Below are 20,343 nucleotides of genomic sequence, written 5' to 3'. Positions count from 1 at the left end.
GTAATTTAATACAAAATAATAAGTTATCTCACTAAATAGAGTAAAAAAATAAATCTGGAAAATAGTTTATAGGCTGTATTTGAAGTAGATCATTCTTAATTATTAGCATGAGAGTTTAACTTGCATGTCAAGATATTATCTTTTTTACATAGGGGAAATTCCTGACCGTAAGTGGCTGTTTAATGTCACTTAGTTCAGAGAAGTTATCGGTTTATACTATTATCAATGAGTATTTTAACAATTGGCGTACATTCATCTTCTAGACTTCCTGTTTCCTGCACTCAGTGTCTTCTAAAACTACTGAATATACTAGAAGTATCTTGTCTTCGGCGCCCGCTTGCCCGCCAAACAACGCAAACTCCATCTCCCACAAGTCAGCGCGCTTGGCGACGCCACACCCTTTGTTTACCTCACGTGATCGCCTCTGACCAATGGCGAGTGTCGTTACAGGCGCATTGCGGCTGTCGGGATGTAAGGAGGAATGGCGACGGTCGAGACGGCGGAGAGCTGAATTTTAACCAAACAGAGCGGAACAGAAGGTAGTTCAAGAATTTGAACATCGTCCTTCGAGAGAAAGAACGGAGTTAGGGGAGGCGACATGAACAGCTGTGACGCAGGTGTTTTGTTCCGTTGTTTAGCGGTGGCTTTTTGTGACCGAGACTTCAGCAGGAGGCTGCAGACGTAACAGTTACGTGTTAAAATAGAGAAGTTAAGGAAGCTTGTTGGAACAAAGTTTAACAGTACATTATTATTATTATTATTGTTATTATCATTATTATTATTATTATTATTATTATTATTATTATTATTATTATTATTATTATTCAATCAACAAGCATATCCGTCTTGATTATTTTTGACCTGTTATAACATCACAAGGGTCACTTTCCTCTTTCATTGCCTAAAATGTGCACTTGTCCTTCTCCTCACCGTTTCCAGCCGGACTGAATGACAAATTAAAATAAAATAAAAAAGTCCCGTTATGAAAACTGAGACAACGGTGTCCTCCTCCACTTCCTCCACCTCATCCTCCAGCCTGGCGTCACAAACCTCGACCCCCCTCTCCAACCTGGCGGCCAAGCAGAGGGATGGCAGGAAGGCCGCGCCGGCGACCCCCGCCTTCCTCTCCAATCTGGGCCGGGCCACGCTGCGGGGGATCCGCAAGTGCCCGCGGTGCGGCATCTACAACGGCACCCGCGGCCTCAGCTGCAAGAACCGGGCGTGCGGCATCTCGCTGAGGAGCTCGGCGCCGGCGCCGGCTTCGTGCCGCAGCGGCAGAAGCTCGGCGGTGCAGGCGGTGAAGGTGATCATCGACAGCGAGGGCAGAGGCGGGAAGGAGCGGGAGGGCGGAGCCGGCGGGGTCGGGGGCGACCTGGCGGCCGGTGGGGTGCAGGTGTTCTCCGTGTGCCACCGAGGACGAGGCTCGGCGCTCACCCAGCTGGGCTTCGTGGAGCTGGTGCCCACCGACACGGCCATCGCCACCGACGGCGCCACCCTGCTGACCCGCATCAACCTGGGCCACTGCTTCGTGCCGGCCTGCTGCCAGGGTCAGAGGCCAACCGGCGGCGAGTCCGAGGCGCGGCCCGCCGCTCCCAAGCAGTCGTCGGACAGCCTGTGCGTGCACATCAAGCAGGCGGTGGAGTGCCGCAGCTCCGCCACGCCGCTGCCCTTCAAGAGCTCCGTCCTGGAGGGGCTGCGGGCCTCCGTCGGGGCCCGCGAGGAGCTCTGGAACCTGGCCACCGAGTCGCCGGGGCCTCTGGTGCAGCGGGTCTCCAGGGACACGCTGGTGGTCAAGTGCCACGCCAATAACGATCATCCCCTGGGGCTGCTTCACCTCACCGTCGGCGCCGGCGGGCTGGCCAAGGGCGGCGCCAAGGGCGAGAGGAGGAGCCGCGAGCAGAGCAGCACCCTCTTCCAGTGCGCGTGCCAGCCGGGCGGCAGGAAGAGCAGAGCGGGCCTGGACGCAGGAGGCGGGTCGGCCAACTCTCAATCGCCGCCGCCGCCGCAGCAGCCGCAGCCCTGCCTCCACTTCTACGCCTGCGTGTGCGCCTTCGCCAGCGACGAGCAGCTGGCTTCGGAGTTTGCTGCGTTCATCAACTACAGCTCCAGCGGTACAGTGGCCGAGTGCCAGACTCCCCTCAGTGTCCTGTGTCAGTCATTTCAATGTAGTTTATCTCCCAGAGAGGGTGTGCATCACCATCAAGTACACCACCAACATCAAAATGTATTGTTGTCGAGCTTTGCCACTCTTGTATCTCACTGAGGACAGCGAAATGACTCCGCTGGATGCTAATGCTATCGTAGGACATGGGAGCTGTGCTGTGGTGCACTTGCTGTGCAAAACTATGACATCTAGTGGCTGAAGTGATAGAGTAGTTAGCCCTTTAAAGAAATTCCAACAACGAAAGAAAGATTTTGATGATGATTTGATGAGATATAAATACATACATATATGTAATTACACTGTTTTTGAGCTATAGTAGATCAAACATCCTAATAAATTCATTACATTTTATTTTATTTTTTATTTTTTTGCAAAAGTCAAGTAATTTTCTCTCTGTAAGACCCAACTTCCCCTCTAGCAGGCAGTATGGATAGACAGATAACAAGGAAATTATCTTTATTTTAATGTCTTCAACACTATGTGTCCTGAAAAAAAATCTTACCTCATATTAAAGTGATGCTATATGTCACCTCTGCAAACCATTTAGTCCAATGCAAATTACTACTCGTTGTCATTCCTGCCAGGCGTTCAGCAGCGGAACGACTCGAGCAGAGTCCCCGTCCGGGACGAGAAGCCCCTCCTGCTGCAGGCCGAACCGCTCAGCCCTCACCACAAGACCAAGAGACCTCGTCCGGATGAGCCGCCCCCTGGTGGAGTAGTCGTGCTGCGCGCGGCACTTTCTTCTCCACCTCTTACGATGCGCAGGCCAAGCGTGCCCGTCTCACTCCTCCCGCTGTCCTTCCTTCCTCTCCTGTCACTACAAACCTTTTCTTTAAATTTCCAGCCCTCCCAGCGACCTGCTCTCCCTCGTGCATGGCCAACGAGGGGGCGTCTGCCTCTGGCCCGAGGAAGGCTGGTCAGAGGAGAACCCATGGCGCTGGTGGGCCGAAGGCTCCAGGTGCTGCATGCCCCCCACCCCCTTTATTTTCCCCCTGCTGCCTTTTTCATCTTTCTCGCTGCCTCAATCTGCCTCACATCGTCTTAGACATCTGCCTTCGTCTTTATCATTGCTCTGTCCTAATCCCGCGGCGCTAATCCTCACTCATTGTCGAAAAGAGCAGGGCTGAGCTGCACCAGATATTTTACTATCAATTACTGGCCAACAAACCATCCTCTTGCTTTTAAAATGAATTTTGTCTGGCAAAAGTCTTGATCCAGACTCGGTGTCTGGTGTAGGATGTAGGTTGCGTTATGTCATTTTCTGTTGGTTTTTTTTGTTTGCTAAGGCGGTACTCAGGCCGTGGATGAGCGGATGGTGGTAATGGGCTTCCAGCAGTGGCTGGCGGGCGTCACTGAGAGGATTCACCAGACGATGCACTACCAGTTTGACGGTAAAGCCGAAGTTCGTGTTTAAATGTGTTGCTTTGTGCGAGAGAGGATGGACGGAAGTCAGTTTTATCAAACTCATCATCCAACATCTTCCAGCCCATGTAAAAATGTATTTCTAAAATGTTTAACTCTGTATAGTAGGGGATCTTTAACAATCCTTTTTTTTTTTTTTTTTTTAATTCAATCAGGGAAACCCCAGCCTCTGGTGTACCACATCCCCCAGGAGTTCTTCAACGCCCTGCAGCAGCGTCTGTCCCTGGGCTCCAAAAAGAAGCGGCTGCCCAACTTTACAACAGGTGCAGCAGCAGTTTCTGATCGTTAAAACACATTGTGTACCTTCACAGTACTTTTTGCAGTGTTAATCAAAGACATTTTTTTTTTGTTAATGTAGAAAATTTAAGCCAACATAATTGAGGCCCTGTTTGTTTTGTCAGCCTTTGTGAGGGATGATGGGCTTCCGCTCGGCTCCGTCCCCAAGTACACATGGCACATCACCAACCTCATGCAGGTCAAACACATCTTTGACACCCCAGAGGTAAACATCGTCTGATTGTGGGTTGATAATGTTTTAACGTGTTTTGAGAGCAGCTCGGCGCCTCCTGCCTCTTTATCTCTTAAAGAAGCTGATTGGTTATGAAACCCGCTGAAACATTATTCCCAATTTTAAATTGCCTTTTTCTGTGCACTGTTCAAAAGCAGTGCCGTCATATGTTTGAACACTTTTTTTTGTTTTTTTTAACCTTCATCTCAGCTTCCTCTGGAGCTCTCCCAGAGTTTTGTGAAGAACATCGACGGCTCGTACTCAAAGTTCCACTGCCCCGATCCTCCGCCTGAGCCGGACCTCCCAGAAGGCCCCAGGCCCGATCGACCGCAGGCCATACGCCCCATGGAGCTGCGCACCTTCCTCAGAGTTGGTAAGTGTCTTTAAAAAAACATGCGACAGATTATCAGTGAGTGAATCGTCACAGGCTGCTTGCGCGCCCGCTGCAGGGACAGGTGCTGGAGATCCGAAGGAGGCCGACCCCTTTGTCATCGAGTGGATCCCGGACGTCCTCCCGCGCTGCCACATGGGGGAGCTCAGGATCAGCTTCGAGTTCGGCCACCAGCAGAGCGGTCAGCTGACTGCTGCCAGGAAATGAGCCCAGAGGCCCCGATGAATTGCGCATGAGTGGATTCCAGACGTATGGGAGGTGATGGCCTGATGACTTTCGCTTTGCCTTGCCAGTGGCTCACTGACTGTTTGCAACTTTCACATTCTTCCATGTAAAATTATGCAAAATGTGGACAAGATGTTGGTTAATGGTATTATGTTGGTGCCATTCTAATGACACGTTTTACTAAATAAATAAATAAATGAATAAATAACTAAATAAATAACTAAATAAATAACTAAATAAATGTTTACAGCAGAAAAACTGTTTGGTTTGGTTTGTTGCTTTATTATGGCTTTATTTTATTTTACCTGTGTCACGGCTCATTGTCTGTTTGGTCCAGTCTCCTCAGCTCTTTTGTTGTTTTGGCCATTGTGGACTTTTATTTTAGTTGTTTCAATGCTTTTAGAAGAATAAATATTTTTCAAAGTGGTTGCGTCTCCTTTTTTTGACGCCAGAGTTTGAGGCTCTAACAAACACACATGAAAAATAACAAAAGTATGCTACTTATAATATGTACATGGGGGTTTTCTGCTGTGCAAGCATGAAAGAAAGCGAACTCAACAGATAATGGTCTTCATATCAAGCTGAGTGATGTCGCTGATGGTGATTCGGGAAAACAAACAAGCGCAGAAAAAGATTCTGAACAATGTCGCACTCGACGAACTTCAGAGGAATCAATTCTCATACACGTGCTTAAAAAAAAGAACACTTTAATGGCTTCAATTCCAGCGAGTTACCACGCTACCACCAGGTGGGGCTGTTGTCTCTGGCGGTGCGTCTCAGCATGAAGTCCTGCTAAAGAGTAGCTCAGCTAGTCTCAGTCGTTTTCAGGATTTGATAAGAACAGTTTTTAATTGAACGAATTTAATGAAACGTTTGGCGCACGCAAACACTTCAAACTACATACATTTTGAAAAATCAAAGTAAAGTGAAGTTTCCCGACAGAGGGGAGACCAATTGTGGATTGAATGCGCTAGCCAGCAGAGGGCGCCATCATTCTTCGGTAACTTAGCAGTCAGAGAAGGCTAGAAGTCGAGAGATAATAAAGAGGAAAACGCAACAAATGGGTTGTCGCTCTTATTGTAAATCACTGTCAGGTGTTTCCAAGTTGTGTTCGGGATTGATGAATTAGTTGATATTTTGCAAGCGAGAGAAGATTCTCTGGAACGCTGTCAGCAGCCGCTAGCCTGAGGACGCCAGGGAGGGCTGTTGAGGCCCAGCGCCAAACTGTTCTTAGGTTAAGCAACACTTTCTTCTTTTCCTTAATATTAAAAAAAAAGAAGAAAAAAAAAAGACGGCCATGCAGTCTGTCAGTCATGGAGATGGGAGACATATCAATCAGACAGCAGCGTTGTGACAGAGGCTTCCTCCTTCATTTCCAAGACGTGATGCAGACAGATGGCAAAGGCTAGAGCAGCAAAGGCGGGGGCGGTGTGTGTGTGTGTGTGTGTGGTGTGTGTGGTGTGTGTGGGAGGGATGCATAACTGAGGAGGACATGGAAAAAGAAGTTTGCCTGTCACGGCAGATAAGTATTAGGGAGAGTTTGTCAACACAGCTGAACTGACTGGAGCCCTCTGACTTTTACTTCCACTGGTTAAGATATATATTTTTTTGTTTTGGCAGGCTAATAAATTTGACAATTCTACAATTTCATTTAGTTGAGGCTTGTATCCAAAGAGATGCACGACACAAGCGATAATTTAGACTGGAGGGACAATTTAGAAAGTGCAACAACTTGAAAATGAAGATTGGCCAATATAGTTTGTGCGTCTTGGCTTTTTTTTTTTAAAGGTGTTTTCTATTAAAGAATAGATTTTTTTTAAAATGATTCCATTTGACTAGTAAAATAATAAATATGATTCTGTGATAATAAAGAAATCTCCCACACTCCCTCAAGGTCGCACGGACTTAAACAAACCGTCACGCGGGCCTGGTGCATTTCCACATTTGGACTTGAGCTAATATGCTAGCATTACTGACGGCCTCGTCATGGATGAGTCGGGGGAAAGGCAATTAAAAGCTAAAACTATGAAAGGCAGAACGGGACAGAATGAAAGAAAGTGAACCAAAGAGAATTTGGCAGATTGTGCAGACAAATATCACAGTGCAAATTAAAGCAGAGAATTCAAGTACGGTCACGCACTGGTCATGTCGTTTTGTTGCACTAAGCTTTTGTTGCTTAGTGCAACAAAAGCTAGCAACAGCGGCAGGTAAACCGCAACAAAAATTGTTCACCTAAATACTTATCATTTGACCTTTTTGACCTCTGGTGTCGTCTTGGTCTCATGATTTCAAGTATGACTGCTGCTAAAAACATAGTTGGAAGAGTTTTTATTTTCAAAGAAGGTCAAAATATGTTCATAAGTAAAGGTTTTGCAGGTTATGCATTTTTCATCTGTTATCTGAATAGCCTCAACTTTTTGTGACGAGGGTAAATATTTGAATCAGTTTTCCCTACCTGCACTTAAAGTTTGAAGTGAAATTGAAACATAATGTTGAACATCGCGTTTAAGAGTTGCTTCATGTTGTAGCTAGAATCCTACAAAGGTGAGGAAAAAACAACTTCTGAGCTTATGAAAAAGCATTGGATGCGTGAGCAGTTGTGTAGAGCAGTTGGCCCTTTGTGCTGAACTGGTTTGCCGCCCTGATGTAATTGACTCACACGTTGGCTTCATTCTTTGCCTGTCCGACCACTTTTTTTTTTCTTTTTTTTTTTACCACAAGGTGGCACTTGAGAAAACTTTTAGAAGGAAAACAAAAGCCACCAGAGTCCAGTCTCTGGGTAGCAGGAACAAATGCCCGTATCCACTCTGTGTGCTCTGAAAATCTTCAATTGGAAGCAGAGTGGTGAGCCGAGGTTCATCTTCAGATGCCTCGAGCATCACAGAAAAACAAAATTTTGTGATAATAAATACAAGCGACAGACAGGCTTTTAGCAATCCCCTGCAACTTTGTGCCAAAGTGGAATGTAAATTTCATGGCCGAGTCGGCCCGCTGTCAGTATTTATATGATTGAGTGAATGCAGTTGTGATCGAGCCCAACTGCGTGTCTGTCAGCAGCTGACGTCTCAGATCAGAGGGATAATGTTTAGTGACACAGATTGTGATCTCATTGCCACACTTGCCTTTCACAATGGTGCGTGCCGTTTTGAAGGCGGGTTGCGTCATCTGGAAGTGACCCATCACAGATGTTTTATTTCAGTTATGGCTCCTCCCTCCACATATTAATCACAGTTGGACTGTGTACCTTGATCCACTGGTACCTTTCACAATCCCTCAAACCCAAATTCCACACTGGAACACTTGATCCAAAAATCTGCGCAAACGTGTTCCAGCAGCGTTAGTGTTACAGTTGCAAGTCAGTGATTGTGTTGCATTAAAAGATGCTGCAAGCAGAAAACCCTGCAGAATTCTTTCCAGCAGTTTGAAGTTCCAAGTTTGATTTTATGGCCCCAAACGTACCATTTTTGTCCCCCCCCCCCCCTTTTTTTTTTTTTTTTACCTCTTTCACACAGATTTACAGCCTCAGCAATTTTCTGTTTTTAGTGTGAATCCAATACTGACCATTACAGCACATGCAGACTCCAAAGGGCATCATCGGTTGGAAATAGCAGTAGTAACAAGACGTGAGGGTAAAAAAAAAAAAATTACACAGCAATCCTTTATTGGTTTGCCTCAATTATGTCAGGCTATCCGGTGTTTTGACTTGTTAGTGATATAAAACACAAAATTGTTGTTCAGAGGTGTCAAATAACTTGATGGATGTCAGTTCATCACAGAGGGACCACAGGAAACCGTCTGTGTTGGTGTTGCTGGTGTTTCAGTGTGTTGTGGTTATCTATACCATGTGTTGTTGTTCCATTTGTATGCACTGACTGAGTTTGTAAGTATTGGGAGTGAGTCACATGGCTGCAGTTGCAAAAGTAGGCATTTAAAAACGTTTCCATTTAGGGATGTCGGGACCTTTCCAGGCCGCTGAACCCTCTGCATTTTGTATGGAAAAACAAAGTCGCTTGGAGCGATAAGATGGTGAAAGTAAAATGAGGAATATACACAATATGTCCGGGCTTCTGTTCCAACAGTGCTGGAAGGCATGAATCCATTCTTGCTCTGTCTTTGGTATATGGAGTTTCTGTGGCCCCCAGTCGTGAAAGTGTTGTTTTAAAAGTTTGAGTTGAGCGTAACTGGGGTCAGCGCTGTGAACGTAATGTCAGGAAGATCACAGAAAGCCGTGTGCAAACAGACGCTGTGCTTCGCGTCCCGCTACTGAGGAGAACTCAAACATAAAACGGGGAAAAAAAGCTGGAGGAAATACCGATCGTCGGTTCCAAGGGTCACAGTGTCCTGAGCCAAGTGAACAAGGCAAAACACATTTTTCACTGTGCCTGGCAGGGTCACACTTATTAGACATGCATGCCCGGCACTGCGCGAGCTAATCGGACTTGCTGCCGCTCAGTGCAGAGGAAGGAGGAAAATAGACCTGCTGCATGCCAACTGGATGAGAAAAAAAGGCAGACTGACGTGACTCGTCGACACTTTAATGTTTTCGTGACGACGAACTGTGACACGCAGCCCGGATATAAGCTCCGCTCGCCACCCTGGACGGAAAGTCATTATCTGGACGCCATGCAGAGGCCATTCCCTGACTGAGGAGTGATCAGGAGACAAGGAGCCGATAGACCGTTTAGCCAACAACCCCCGAGCCCCGCCTGTCAATCCTCGAGTCAGCCAGGCAAGTCCAACGTCAACCCCTCCAACAATCCATGTCTTAATTCCCCCAACTGCTTCTTGTTACCGCCACTGACTGCACAACAACCTGCATTGACTCTCACTAGGAGGGTTAAATCACCCCTGAATGATGGATGAATTTGCGGAGTGAGTCGATTCTTTTTTTTTTTCCCGTGGATCGTGTCAATCGTCAAACCTCTGGAGGTGTTTGGGTCATACAGAGGAGGGGTCTTTGACAGGGTATCCCCAGAGTGGTTAAACTGGATGACCGCAGCCATTGACAAGGGCTTGTAGAAGTGAACGCTTGCAGTGTTCAGGCATTGCCATTTCAACCGCACAACCCAAAACGACGGATCGGAAAGAAAAAACAGCAAAGGATCTTATTCTAATTTTAACCCAAATTGCCACTGAAAGCCAGGCTAACCATGCCGTCCTACCTGCAGCCCCCTCTGCTTCCTGCGCGTTGGGCTGAGTGGAGTAAACAGCAGATCCATCAGTGATCATCATATCATTGCCAGAGGAAACGTTGGACCAATTATGCACATAAATAATAATGAGAGAATGCACCTGGCACGATGACGGATGGCGCCCTCTTACAGCTCATTTCCATGATTTTTGTGTCATCATTAGCTGCTTCCATGGAAGCTAATGCTCCGTGGAAGAGACCTGCAAGAAATGTCTTGCAACGAAAAAAAAAAAAGAATTCAACGGGGTGCCAGAACTGTCTTTCTTACCATCACAAGTGTCGGTATCTCGACACTCTCTGTTGCCGCGTGGACCTTCACTGTGGCTGCGTGTTAAAGAAACCCAAGTCCATCCATCAGCATCACTTACCCCTGACATAGAGGCATCTCAATTGTGCCTGTGTGGTCCGATATAAAAGCAAGCAGCTGACACAGTCGGCTGACACACACTTCCTGGATACCTTACCTGCACCTGTCAGACAGGTACCTGCCTGCGTGGCCTCCTCTGTGCCTCCCATATCACTTTACAGTGCACACACGTACGAAAAAGAAATGTAAAAATCGTTATTCCAGAGCAAACCCTAATGGTCAGTTTTTTTTAATCTCACAGGGTAGATATAAGGCGAGTTCTGGGAATCCGTAATCTGTCCTCTGGGTTGGTGACACCGCGGAGCCCAGACTCTGCGTTCTGCTGACGTGTGTCCCCGGAGCTGATAAGCCTGCTTGTTAATGGCGTGAGGCTAGATTTCATTACCTCCTCCAGACTGTTCTCATTAAATAAACATCGTCCTGTCACATCGCTCACCCCGCCTGCAGTGGAAGAGTCCGGGCGGCAGGGGTTGAAGTGAGATCGGGTATTAGTAAGATAGACAATATAGTAGAATGTTAATGAACAAGCTGTCAGTCTGTCAGTCAAAGTCGGGAGGGGGGGGTGCCGGGAGCCAAATGTAGGTTGAGCATCTGGTGGAATGTACTAGCAGGGTGTTTGTCAGAGCCGATGGGATGTCGTTGTTGGCCCTCAGGCCGCTCTGTCCGGTTGTCTAGCTTGTACTTCGTTTGAGAATACTGCTCAACAGACTGATCCGTTTGGGGGGAATCGTTCAGGATCCTTGGAGGGTAAAGACCGGATCAATAACTTGAATATGTTACCAACTGAACTGCCTTAAAGTCCCTTGGGAACTAGGTTCGGTGGCATTGATGATCCTCAGAAACGCTAATATACTTGTGACTTTTTGGATCCTCTACTGCCTGCCTGTCATAGTAGATTGAAGTGTGTAAATTTTTGAGTCTGTTCACTGTTATTTTGTAGCTCATAGTAGTGAAGTAAAACCAATCTTCTACTCTTTTTACTTTCCAGTGTTGGCACGCCATATTTCTCTTCACAAGTCATCAAGGTCTGGAAAATGACAGCAGAAACTCAAAGCTCCCACTGATTTTCTTTTGGCAAGAAAATAAACTTAACTCTGCCAGTATTTGACTGCAGGCAAAAGTTATCTTGATTAATCTTCCTTCTCAAACTCTGTTGAGGTACAGGCTGGATGTCATTGTCAAGAACGTCAATCCGACATTTTGGGTGCTCGATCAGCTTGACATTGTTTTTTTTTTTTATTATCATATTGATCAACAGGCTTCAGTATAAGATGACATACGCTATCAGAGTTTTTCTCTGATAGAGTAAAAATTACAATATGTCCTCTCTGATGAACAATAATCAGTGTATTGTATGTAATACTTTAAAAACAAATGAAACCTTCAAACCACCAATGGAAAAGGCAAGTCAAAAAAAATGCAAACATCACAGTAAATGTATGTTGGGCATCCATACTGCATCCATCACGGCGTGGCAGTGGCTACAGTGCCCCCCACAGGAGTGGAGCTTCACTGCAACAGATTTTTTTTTGTTGTTGCCAAGATCAGTTAATTTTGGTCTTGTGTGAGACCCTGCGGACCAAAGTTCTGGTCCTCGAGGATCACTGTGATAAAGATTGATGGGACCAATCAAAGGCGACCTAAGAAGGCAATTCTCAGGGTCATAAGCTCCTGCGTACGCTAGTTTTATTCCCTGGCACAGTTACTCTTCTCTAGTTCCTCGGCCCATACTGGCCTCCTCTCAGCCTTGCTCTCCGTCTTGCCTTTTGTTTTTACTTCTACAATCACTTTCCTCAATGTTATTCTTTGACGCCGACCCTTTCGCTACCCGCTCTCAGATTTTCTGACCTTGTAGGATTTTTATTTCCCTCTCCCCTCTCTCCCCTTCCCTCCTCCCTCCCTCCTCTCTGACTAATCTATGCCATCATGCTCTCTTCATCCATCAGAGTGCTCTCATTGTTTTGACGTCTAGTTAATTCTCGGCTCATGATTTATCAAATTCTTATTACCGCTTGCTGAAGGCCTCATTTATTGTCCTGATGTATGGTAATGATAGTCCCGGCGTGGCTGCTCGAATTGCAACAAACCCACTCATTCATTTTCTTCGTCTTCTTTCTCCCCCTCCCCTTTCTCCCGCGTCTTCTTCGCAAAACTGTTTTCTCTCGGCTTTGCCCTTGCCGTCGTCGTCGCCCACTCGCCCGAAAAAACAAAACAAAAACCAAAACAAACACAAAGTCATTTGCATCTCTGCGGAGATGAAACACCGTTCTTCTTAGGCAAACTTGAAACACAGCCGGGGGAAAATCGAAAAAGCCGTCAGTCTCTCTCGGCAGGCTGATTGTTGACAAGCGCGTTTAAGCCCGCTGCGGGGAATTATTGACAGCGGATTCCTTTCGTGAGCAATATTCGGCCGCGGCAGGCTGTCTCCAACGCAAAGGGAGCGAAACAAAAAACTCCTGTCGGCTTACCTGCAGCCGACGCTGACTCAGCGGTGCTCAGACAATTGAGTATTACAATAAAAAAAAAAAAAAAAAAACGCAACAAAAGAAAACTGTCCATTCGTAAAAAGGTTCAGGGTAGAAAGAAATAAATGGTTGCACTTCAGGTTGGCAATAATGAATCTGCTGTACATCATTGTAACAATGTCAGTCTGTGAAGTCAGCCTCCACAGAAATGTTCCGTGGGTGACACCCGGGGGGGGGGGGGGGGGCTGATGTTCCGTCTCTTAAATTCTGGGATTTGTGTTTCGCCCGGCAGTAGTTGGATGCCTCCTTTCTTTTCCTAATCTCTGCAATCCATATCGCTTTGTGCACCGAGAGACCTCTTCCTCTCGAATCCGACAGCCCGTAAGCAGTGGCGACGTTTTGTCTCGTTTGCTTTACAACTTTCGGACAAATTTTGTAGCATTTTTCACCATGATATCCTTTTTCATCTTCGTCCCTCGTCTTTCCACACTTCTTATAATGCTGCAACGGCACCGACGCCCGAAAACCAGACTCTTTGAAGCTGTGAAGCGGAGGTATTCTACAGAAAAATTGGATTTTAAATTCAACAGCTGCCCCGTCCAGGCTGCCAACGTTGGGCTAGCTCCGCTTTTCAGGCACAGTGGCACCGTGCCTGGTACATTTCTTAACACGTTTTTGACGTTGTAGGTATGCCATGCAATGTAACGCAACCTAGCGGGCTTGACGGGGTCTCTGACAGCGCGGCCTCAACCTGCTGCGCATTTTAAGAAGCACCTGCCAACCGAGGAAAAAATAAATAAAAAAGAAACCCACACGAGAAGCCCACGAATATTGAATATTTTGCGGAGCTGTGTAACATTTTCTCTTTCTAGACACTTACTAGTTTCACATAATTGAAGCTTACAACATTTTAATTACCTCACTTAATGAATGATAGAGGCAAGAAGGCAAAGAAGAATCATAGAAAAATGCCGATTCATCTTTCGAACGGGGTGAAACCCGTCGAGGGCATGTTTCAGTTTCTCACTCTGACGCGTCCGTGCATTTTTCAGGTTCTTCGATGCTCGAGCTAAGCTAACGCTCACGTTTCCGCCGCCAGGCCCCGTTCTGAACCGATTAGCGTGAGATCTTTTGCGGCTGCCGATGTTCCTCTGTTGCGAGTCCGCGTCTCACTTCGAGGTCTCCACGCCAGTGCGGACCCGTTAAAAACGTGCTGATGTAGTGCCGCTGCGGCCAGACGGTCCAAAATTAGCCCCACCCTCCCCCCCGCCCTTCCGACAAAACCGTCTCCCACTGCTTCCCCGAGCGGAGGCGAAGGACAGACGCTGAGCTAGCGGAGGTCAAGCATTAGCACAACTATCTAATCACTGGAGCTCCTCTATTTTTTTTCTTCCCCCTGCACTGACAGGTCATCTGTCAACAGGCTGGCGGCTCCGGCTTCTCCATTAGGGGCAGTGGCACATGAGTATTTCTCACTTCGCACGCACACACACACACGCGCGCGCGGGATCAATGCCGCCAGCTCTGCGCACCATTTGTCACCGCGCTGCCCTCTCTTTAATGAGCTTGTCTGGCTCTGGCTCCTCCTCTTCCTCCTCGCTCCTCTCCCCTCGCTCGGCGCCGTCCGTTTTTTTTTCCGCGCCGCGCTGTAACCCGACTGCTGCTGCGGCGCTTTGCACCCGTCCCACTCGCGGCCCCGTTATTTAGGCAATGGTCGGAGGGGATCGATCGATTGATCGATCAATCAAATTTGTGTAACCCAATTTCTCAGCATTGCCGCCGGCCTCAGAGGGCTTTGCGCCCTGCTCGCCCTCTACCCTTACACCCTCGAAATGAAGGATGAGAAATTGAAAAAGCAGAGACGGGTATAAAGGAGAGACCTCAGAGGGAAGACGGCCCAGACGTGCAACGGCTGTCGCAAATCCTAATTACAACAAAAATAGATTCATTTGCCTGATTGAATTTCCCCTTTATTTTCACCTTGTTTCAAAGTGATGTGTTCAAGGTCTCCCTCTGCAGCCCTGTTCTTCCCTGAAAGGTCCGCGCTGGCTAATTCTTGAAGCAGCGTGTACACAAATCACCTCCTGGCGGCTTGTTGTTTTCGTGCGTAGCTGTCGTTTGCTCCCCTTATCTTTTTGACACGGCTTTTTCACAGAAACCTATCGTGTATCACGTCTTGTGGATATTTAAAGGCAATTTAGCTCCAGGCAACCAGCCTTTTCTTTTTTCTTTTTTTTTTTTTAAACTTCTTAAATTACCCTGATATAACTTATTTTTCCTGGAGCCATTTGGCTATTTCCTGCTGTATTTGTCTCCTCCAAAGCGGTGACTCATTAGGATATTTTTAAGCTAATTTTAAGGATATTTCCAGTCACCAAATACATCAGCGGCTGTCAGTTTCTTGGAATCAAAGGGCCGTTTTGAATAGCCACCTTTTGCATCTGTACGAGCAGTTGAGAGAGCTACATATCTCTCTGTTGATAACAGCCTCTAATAGCCGAGCGCAGAGCGGGGGCCATGAATCACTGGCTGAGTAAATTCTTTAGACAGCCTTTCCCACATGCACTCCAACCCTTGATGCGTGCTTGTTGTTGCAGTTGACTCATTTCAGTGATGAATCATTATCATCCCAGGCATTGCAGAACTCCTTTTTAGCATCTTTCAGCCCATCGTGTTGGATCGACAGAGCCCAACATAGTAGCTGGGAAATGTTTTAAGTAGAATTTTTGCATGTTTGCCAAAACTCAACCAACCTACCAAACATAAATACTATACTACATAAACAATCTCAAAAACGTTTTGCTAATGTGTCCCAATGAGATGATCCGTTGTGGCCATTAGCTAACCCACAGGGAGTATTAGCTTGAGCTAACAAATTTCTTTGCGCTAACATGACGTGAGTTTTATTTCCGTGTTGGATAGATTTTGTCATATCTTCCTGGTGTCTGCACCGCCGTAAAGTCTTCTTTGGTCTGGGTTCAAAACGGCCACACTGATTACATTCCGCTTGCCATTACAGACCTCCCCGGTAAATACAAGAAGCAGTTGCAACACTGTTATATCGTCAGGCTCGCTGTCAGCGTGGATGCTTATTTATTTATCTTTTCGCCATTTTAGCTCGTCCCTGCGCCAAGCGTCCTCTCTCTACTGCCCCCCGCTGGCCGGCTCTGCTCGCTCCGACGTCGGCCACGTGCCTCTGCGCTGCTGCTGCTGGATTTCACAGTGCTGGGAGGGGCAAAACGTTGTGTCTTCCCTTCGTCAGCCCCCCCGCCCGCCTCCAATCTCACTCATTCCCCTATTCATCTCTCTCTTTTTTAATAACTCCCTCTCTGCTCTTTGGCCATTAATAAAGATGAACTCACTCTGCTGTTGCCTCCTGCCCTTCACATCTCTCTCTCTCTGTCTCTCTCTCTGTCTCTCTCTCTCTCTCTCTGTCTCTCTCCACGGGTGTCTCTCCTTTCCCTTTTTTACACCTTATTGACCCTCTTCCTAACCCTCTCACTTACATTTTCCCCGATATCCCTCATCTCCCGCGACGCACCCCCCGACTCTCCCTGCCCTCTGCAAAAGGCTCTTGCCCTCCCCCTCTTCACCCCCCTCCCTCCCTCGTTCCCCCTCACCTCCCCTTTTCTCCTTCAATTTCTCCGGGCCTGACAGGACAGTCCATCATGCACTGGGCTCAGGACACTGGCCTCCTTCAAGATGGTCTCATTCATCAGGACGTTGAAAAGCAGAAATCACTCTCTTCTCTCCTCCGCCGGCCGCTGCCACTTATTGCGCTATCCATCACACCTGGCGGAAGATCGATACCAGGCCTCCCCTCACCCCGCCCTCCCGGCCCTGCCTCCCCCTGCCTCCTCCCCTCCTCTCTTTCGCCACATCGCCACCTTCTCCTCCCTCCTTTGCGCCGCTTTTTTCTTAACATCCACCTCGCTCCTGCTGCTGCTGCTGCTGCTGCTGCTGTGGTTTACAGGAGGAGAAAAGCTTGTGCTTGTCAGAGCTCTTTAAGAGAGGGAGCTTCGCCTGGAACCTGAAAAGATCAGAGTGGGATGTGTACAGAAGTAGATTTTCGTCTCTGACGCAGACATACAATATGGGGGCTGAAAAAGTGCTCGAGACTAGGACTACAAGCTAATAGCATCCAAGATGTGATTATTATTACTAATGCTGGGCCGTTAACGGCGTTACTGTGCTGCGTTACTGCAAGACTCTTATCGCGCGATAAAAAAATTCTCGCCGTTAATCTATTCTCAAAGTTGGGTCTGGGCGCTGGGTCTACATAGTGAGCAAGCAATGAATATTTTGAGCACGGCGGCTTTTTGTCTTTTCTTCTCTTTTCTTTTTTTTATGCCTGGCCCAGTCTGTCCCAGTTACGCTGGGGGGGTGTAAACAACGCGTTTACATCAAATGCCAGCTGACATGGATGCCGTCGCATGGTCCTGCACCCTCTGTTGGTCATTCCAGGGAGTTCATGAAAGAACTTTGCCAACATAAGACAGACCTGTGTGCCTGATGGTTACATGTCGCCCCAGCCAGCTTGCCTACTATATATGTTTATTTTGAATAATAAACAGAAAGCCGTCCTCGAGGACTAACTTCCGGTCATTATCTATGTTGCACACACATATTTTTAATGCCCTTCGGCAGACTTCAAATGAGCCATTTTAATCGCGATTAATCGTGATTAACTCCCCGATTGGAGTGCGATTAATCGCGTTTAAAAAAATGAATCGATGCTCAGCATTAATTGTTATTGTTATTACTATTATTTTTTGCACCATCCATGGCCTCCATAGTCTCTTGAGGCTTTTTCTCCTCTATCCTTGTTGGAACTAAGCTGTCGCCAGGCAGTTTTCTGGGAAGCTGCCGAGTTGCCACATCTCTTTAAATATCATCCGAGACTAATGCAAAGAATCCACTTTTTTTTCTTATTGAACCTCTCCCAGGGAGCAGCTCGCAGTCTTGAATTGATGGTGTTATTTTACAGATCCCTCTCCAGGAAGGGCCCGTTAATGGGGCCGGGCAATAAGACTTGATAACAGAGGCCGTAATTCTGCTGAGAGCAGCTCTGCTTAGCGAAACTGATTTGTCGAGAACAGAGGAGTCGTTAAGCAGCGCGGCCGAGCCTCCCGGATTGTAATGTCCCTCTAATCTCCTTTAGCTTCGCTAATTCTTTACCTTCTCCGCTGCCGTTACACTTTTTCCCCGCTGCTTCGTGGCGCCGAATCGAATTACGCCGGACGCGCAGCGAGAAGCGAGTGTAAAGCGGCTCCGCGCGGCCGCGGCCGCCGTAAAGCAGGAGGATGAACTTGTTAACTGGCTGCCCGGTTGCTGCGGGTGCACCGACAACGCAATAACACTTGGCGCGATACGACGCACAACACGACTCCAGCCGCAGCAGCTTGTGCCACAGGTTCAGTTTTTTTTCTTTTGTTATCACAGTCAGATGACATTTTTACTGCCAAAGAAGGACAAAGAACAGCACTGAAGGCTTTCCTCAGTGCGGAAACGTGTTCAACTCACCACGAGTTGTTATGACTGTTGCTATGTGGCCAAGATGGCAGCAAGAAATCTCAAAGTTGGAGGTGACGGTCCAATCATCTTTCTTATAGAAAAGAGGCAAACCGCAGAATTTTTTTTTCCCATTGTCCGGCAGCTTTTTCGATACCAAGGAAAAATAAAATTGACAAATCCAGTGGCTAACGCAAGGCTGGGCAAACCTTTTGACTGGTGGGGCCAAAATGGGTTCGAAAATGCCACAGAGGGGCCGGAGCAGGAGCAGATGGATGGAGAGTTTTGGTGACCCGCCCCATAGGAGAAAAAATACATAATGGGATATGTACAAAACGTGCTTTAATGTCAATTGGAAATCAACAAAAGCGAGCCTCACGGCATTTCGCTCTTTATTGAAATGACTTTTAAAACACTGGATGAAATACGGCTATTTTATGGCTTGCTTAGCATCAATGTCGTCTCTTCATGTTCGGTGGGCTGGATTGAAGCCTAATGGGCCGCATATGGCCTGCGGGCCGTAGTTTTCCCACGCCTACTCTAACAGAAAGACAGAGAGAGAGAGCGAGAGAGCAAGAGAGAGAGAGAGAGAGATGATATGAAGGCCTAAAGAGACTGCGAGCTCCGCCCCCTCCCTCATCCACCCACCCGACCCCTGCCCTGCTGTCCGTCACCTGTCAGGACGCTGAGTGAGTCGGAGCCCCCCCCCGCCCTGACACGTGGAGATCAGGTGGAGCAGACGTCGCGGCGGATGAAGGACGAGAGTGACGGGCGAACAGGAAGTGACACAACGGGGGCGAGCTGCTCCCCGCTAACGCCACCCCCCCCCCTCACAACGCCCCTCCAACCATCACCTGCAGGAGGAAGCCTCTCGATTGAGAGCGACAAGCTCAGACACCGAAGGTGGCGGCGATCCAAATGAGAGCTGTCACTCAGGCGGGCAGGGGGAGCCGTTAGCCCAGGCATGGGCAAACTACGGCCCGGGGGCCATACGCGGCCCGTTACGCTTTTTTAATCTGGCTCGCCAAACTTGAAGAAATTAAAATTAATAGTGAGCAAGTTATAGAATAGATGTATTTCATTCCAGGTTTTCAGTGTTTTAAGAGTCATTCCAATAAAGGGCCAAACACCGTTGGGCTTTCAAGGCAGATGTTAAGTCGCTTTTGTCCATTTTCAATGGACATTAAAACACAAGTTTTCTACACATCCCATAATATATTGTTACCTCCTATGAAGTGGGTCACAAAAAACACACTCGATCCATCTGCTGCTGCTCCAGCCCCTCTCAAATTTTAGAAGCCATTGCGGCCCATCAGTCAAAACGTTTGCCCACCCTTGCGTTAGTCGCTGCTAGCTGCTGCAGCTAGCCGTTGCCGCCAGCCACCGCCGCTACCGAATTGCCTCCTAGTTTGTGTGGTTTCGGTGTGTTTCTACTTCTGTTGACCGCAGCTTGTTTCGACTCATTGCTAACTAAATGACTTTGATTAAGTTTCTCCCGGAGTAGATATAAAAAAAAACGGATTTTTGCTGGGGTTTTTTTCTGACTTTTGTGGCTATTGTGTTTCTTTGTTGCTTTATTGAAAAAACAACAACGGCATAACTCTCCTTTGGAGGCGTTAAGCAACAGCGCAGTTCATTAACGTCTGGCGGGCCGAAGCCAGGCCTGCGACGAGTGCGCGAGCGACGTGACTGATTCGCCCACTGTTGAAAGGGGCAACATCAAAAAAGCCTTCGACTGATCAGCCTCCGTCGCTCGTGATGTACAACGATATTCAATCATGAGGGCAGCGGCGCGCGAATGGAGTTTGTTTAAACCGCGCACGCAGGCGATCCAGATGTCCCCCCCCCACCCCCCACTCTTTTATTTCACGTGTCTTAGATTAGTTTTGTTTAGTCGTGTTTATTTCGAGTTTGGCAATAGAATCAAAAAAATCGTCAATTCAAGTCATAGAGAGAGGCTGACAAAATGAATAACAGATTAAAATGGCAAAAAGAAGCAAAAAAACATTATAGAAAGAATCTAAACATATCCAAAAAAGTGACTTATTAACAAACAAATTAATGCATGTTGACTTCCATGCTTACATTACTATTCATAA

The 20,343-nt window shown here is 47.4% G+C and overlaps 1 protein-coding gene across 2 annotated transcripts; it reads left to right on the top strand.

The window, feature by feature from the left end:
- Positions 1–76: 76 nt before the first annotated feature.
- Positions 77–5,053, top strand: cunh2orf42 (chromosome unknown C2orf42 homolog). Of its 2 annotated transcripts, none has more exons than XM_076029488.1 (8): positions 77–539; positions 1,036–2,111; positions 2,749–2,874; positions 3,451–3,555; positions 3,742–3,849; positions 3,988–4,088; positions 4,305–4,467; positions 4,544–5,053. In XM_076029488.1, the coding sequence occupies exons 1-8, from the start codon at positions 226–228 to the stop codon at positions 4,690–4,692; spliced, it is 2,142 nt and encodes a 713-aa protein (XP_075885603.1). In that variant the 5' UTR covers positions 77–225; the 3' UTR covers positions 4,693–5,053. The 2 variants fall into 2 exon arrangements, with proteins under 2 accessions (XP_075885603.1, XP_075885604.1); XM_076029489.1 differs by having other exon boundaries at positions 425–539; positions 940–2,111; positions 4,544–5,044.
- Positions 5,054–20,343: the final 15,290 nt, after the last annotated feature.

This window comes from Nelusetta ayraudi, unplaced genomic scaffold (genome assembly GCF_046127955.1).
Source record: "Nelusetta ayraudi isolate G7.1 ecotype Tasmania unplaced genomic scaffold, CSIRO-AGI_Nayr_v1 ptg000026l, whole genome shotgun sequence".
Classification (NCBI taxonomy): Eukaryota; Metazoa; Chordata; class Actinopteri; order Tetraodontiformes; family Monacanthidae; genus Nelusetta; species Nelusetta ayraudi.
Note: the sequence above shows the minus strand (reverse complement) of the source record. Positions and strands in the feature narration are given on the sequence as shown.

What these genes read in the sequence shown, in the direction of transcription:
- cunh2orf42 (XM_076029488.1), top strand. Translation starts at nt 226, where the DNA reads ATGAGTATTTTAACAATTGGCGTACATTCATCTTCTAGACTTCCTGTT. An exon ending in GATGCACTACCAGTTTGACG is followed by an intron (nt 3,556 to 3,741) that starts GTAAAGCCGAAG and finishes TAATTCAATCAG; the next exon opens with GGAAACCCCAGCCTCTGGTG. An exon ending in GCTGCCCAACTTTACAACAG is followed by an intron (nt 3,850 to 3,987) that starts GTGCAGCAGCAG and finishes TTGTTTTGTCAG; the next exon opens with CCTTTGTGAGGGATGATGGG.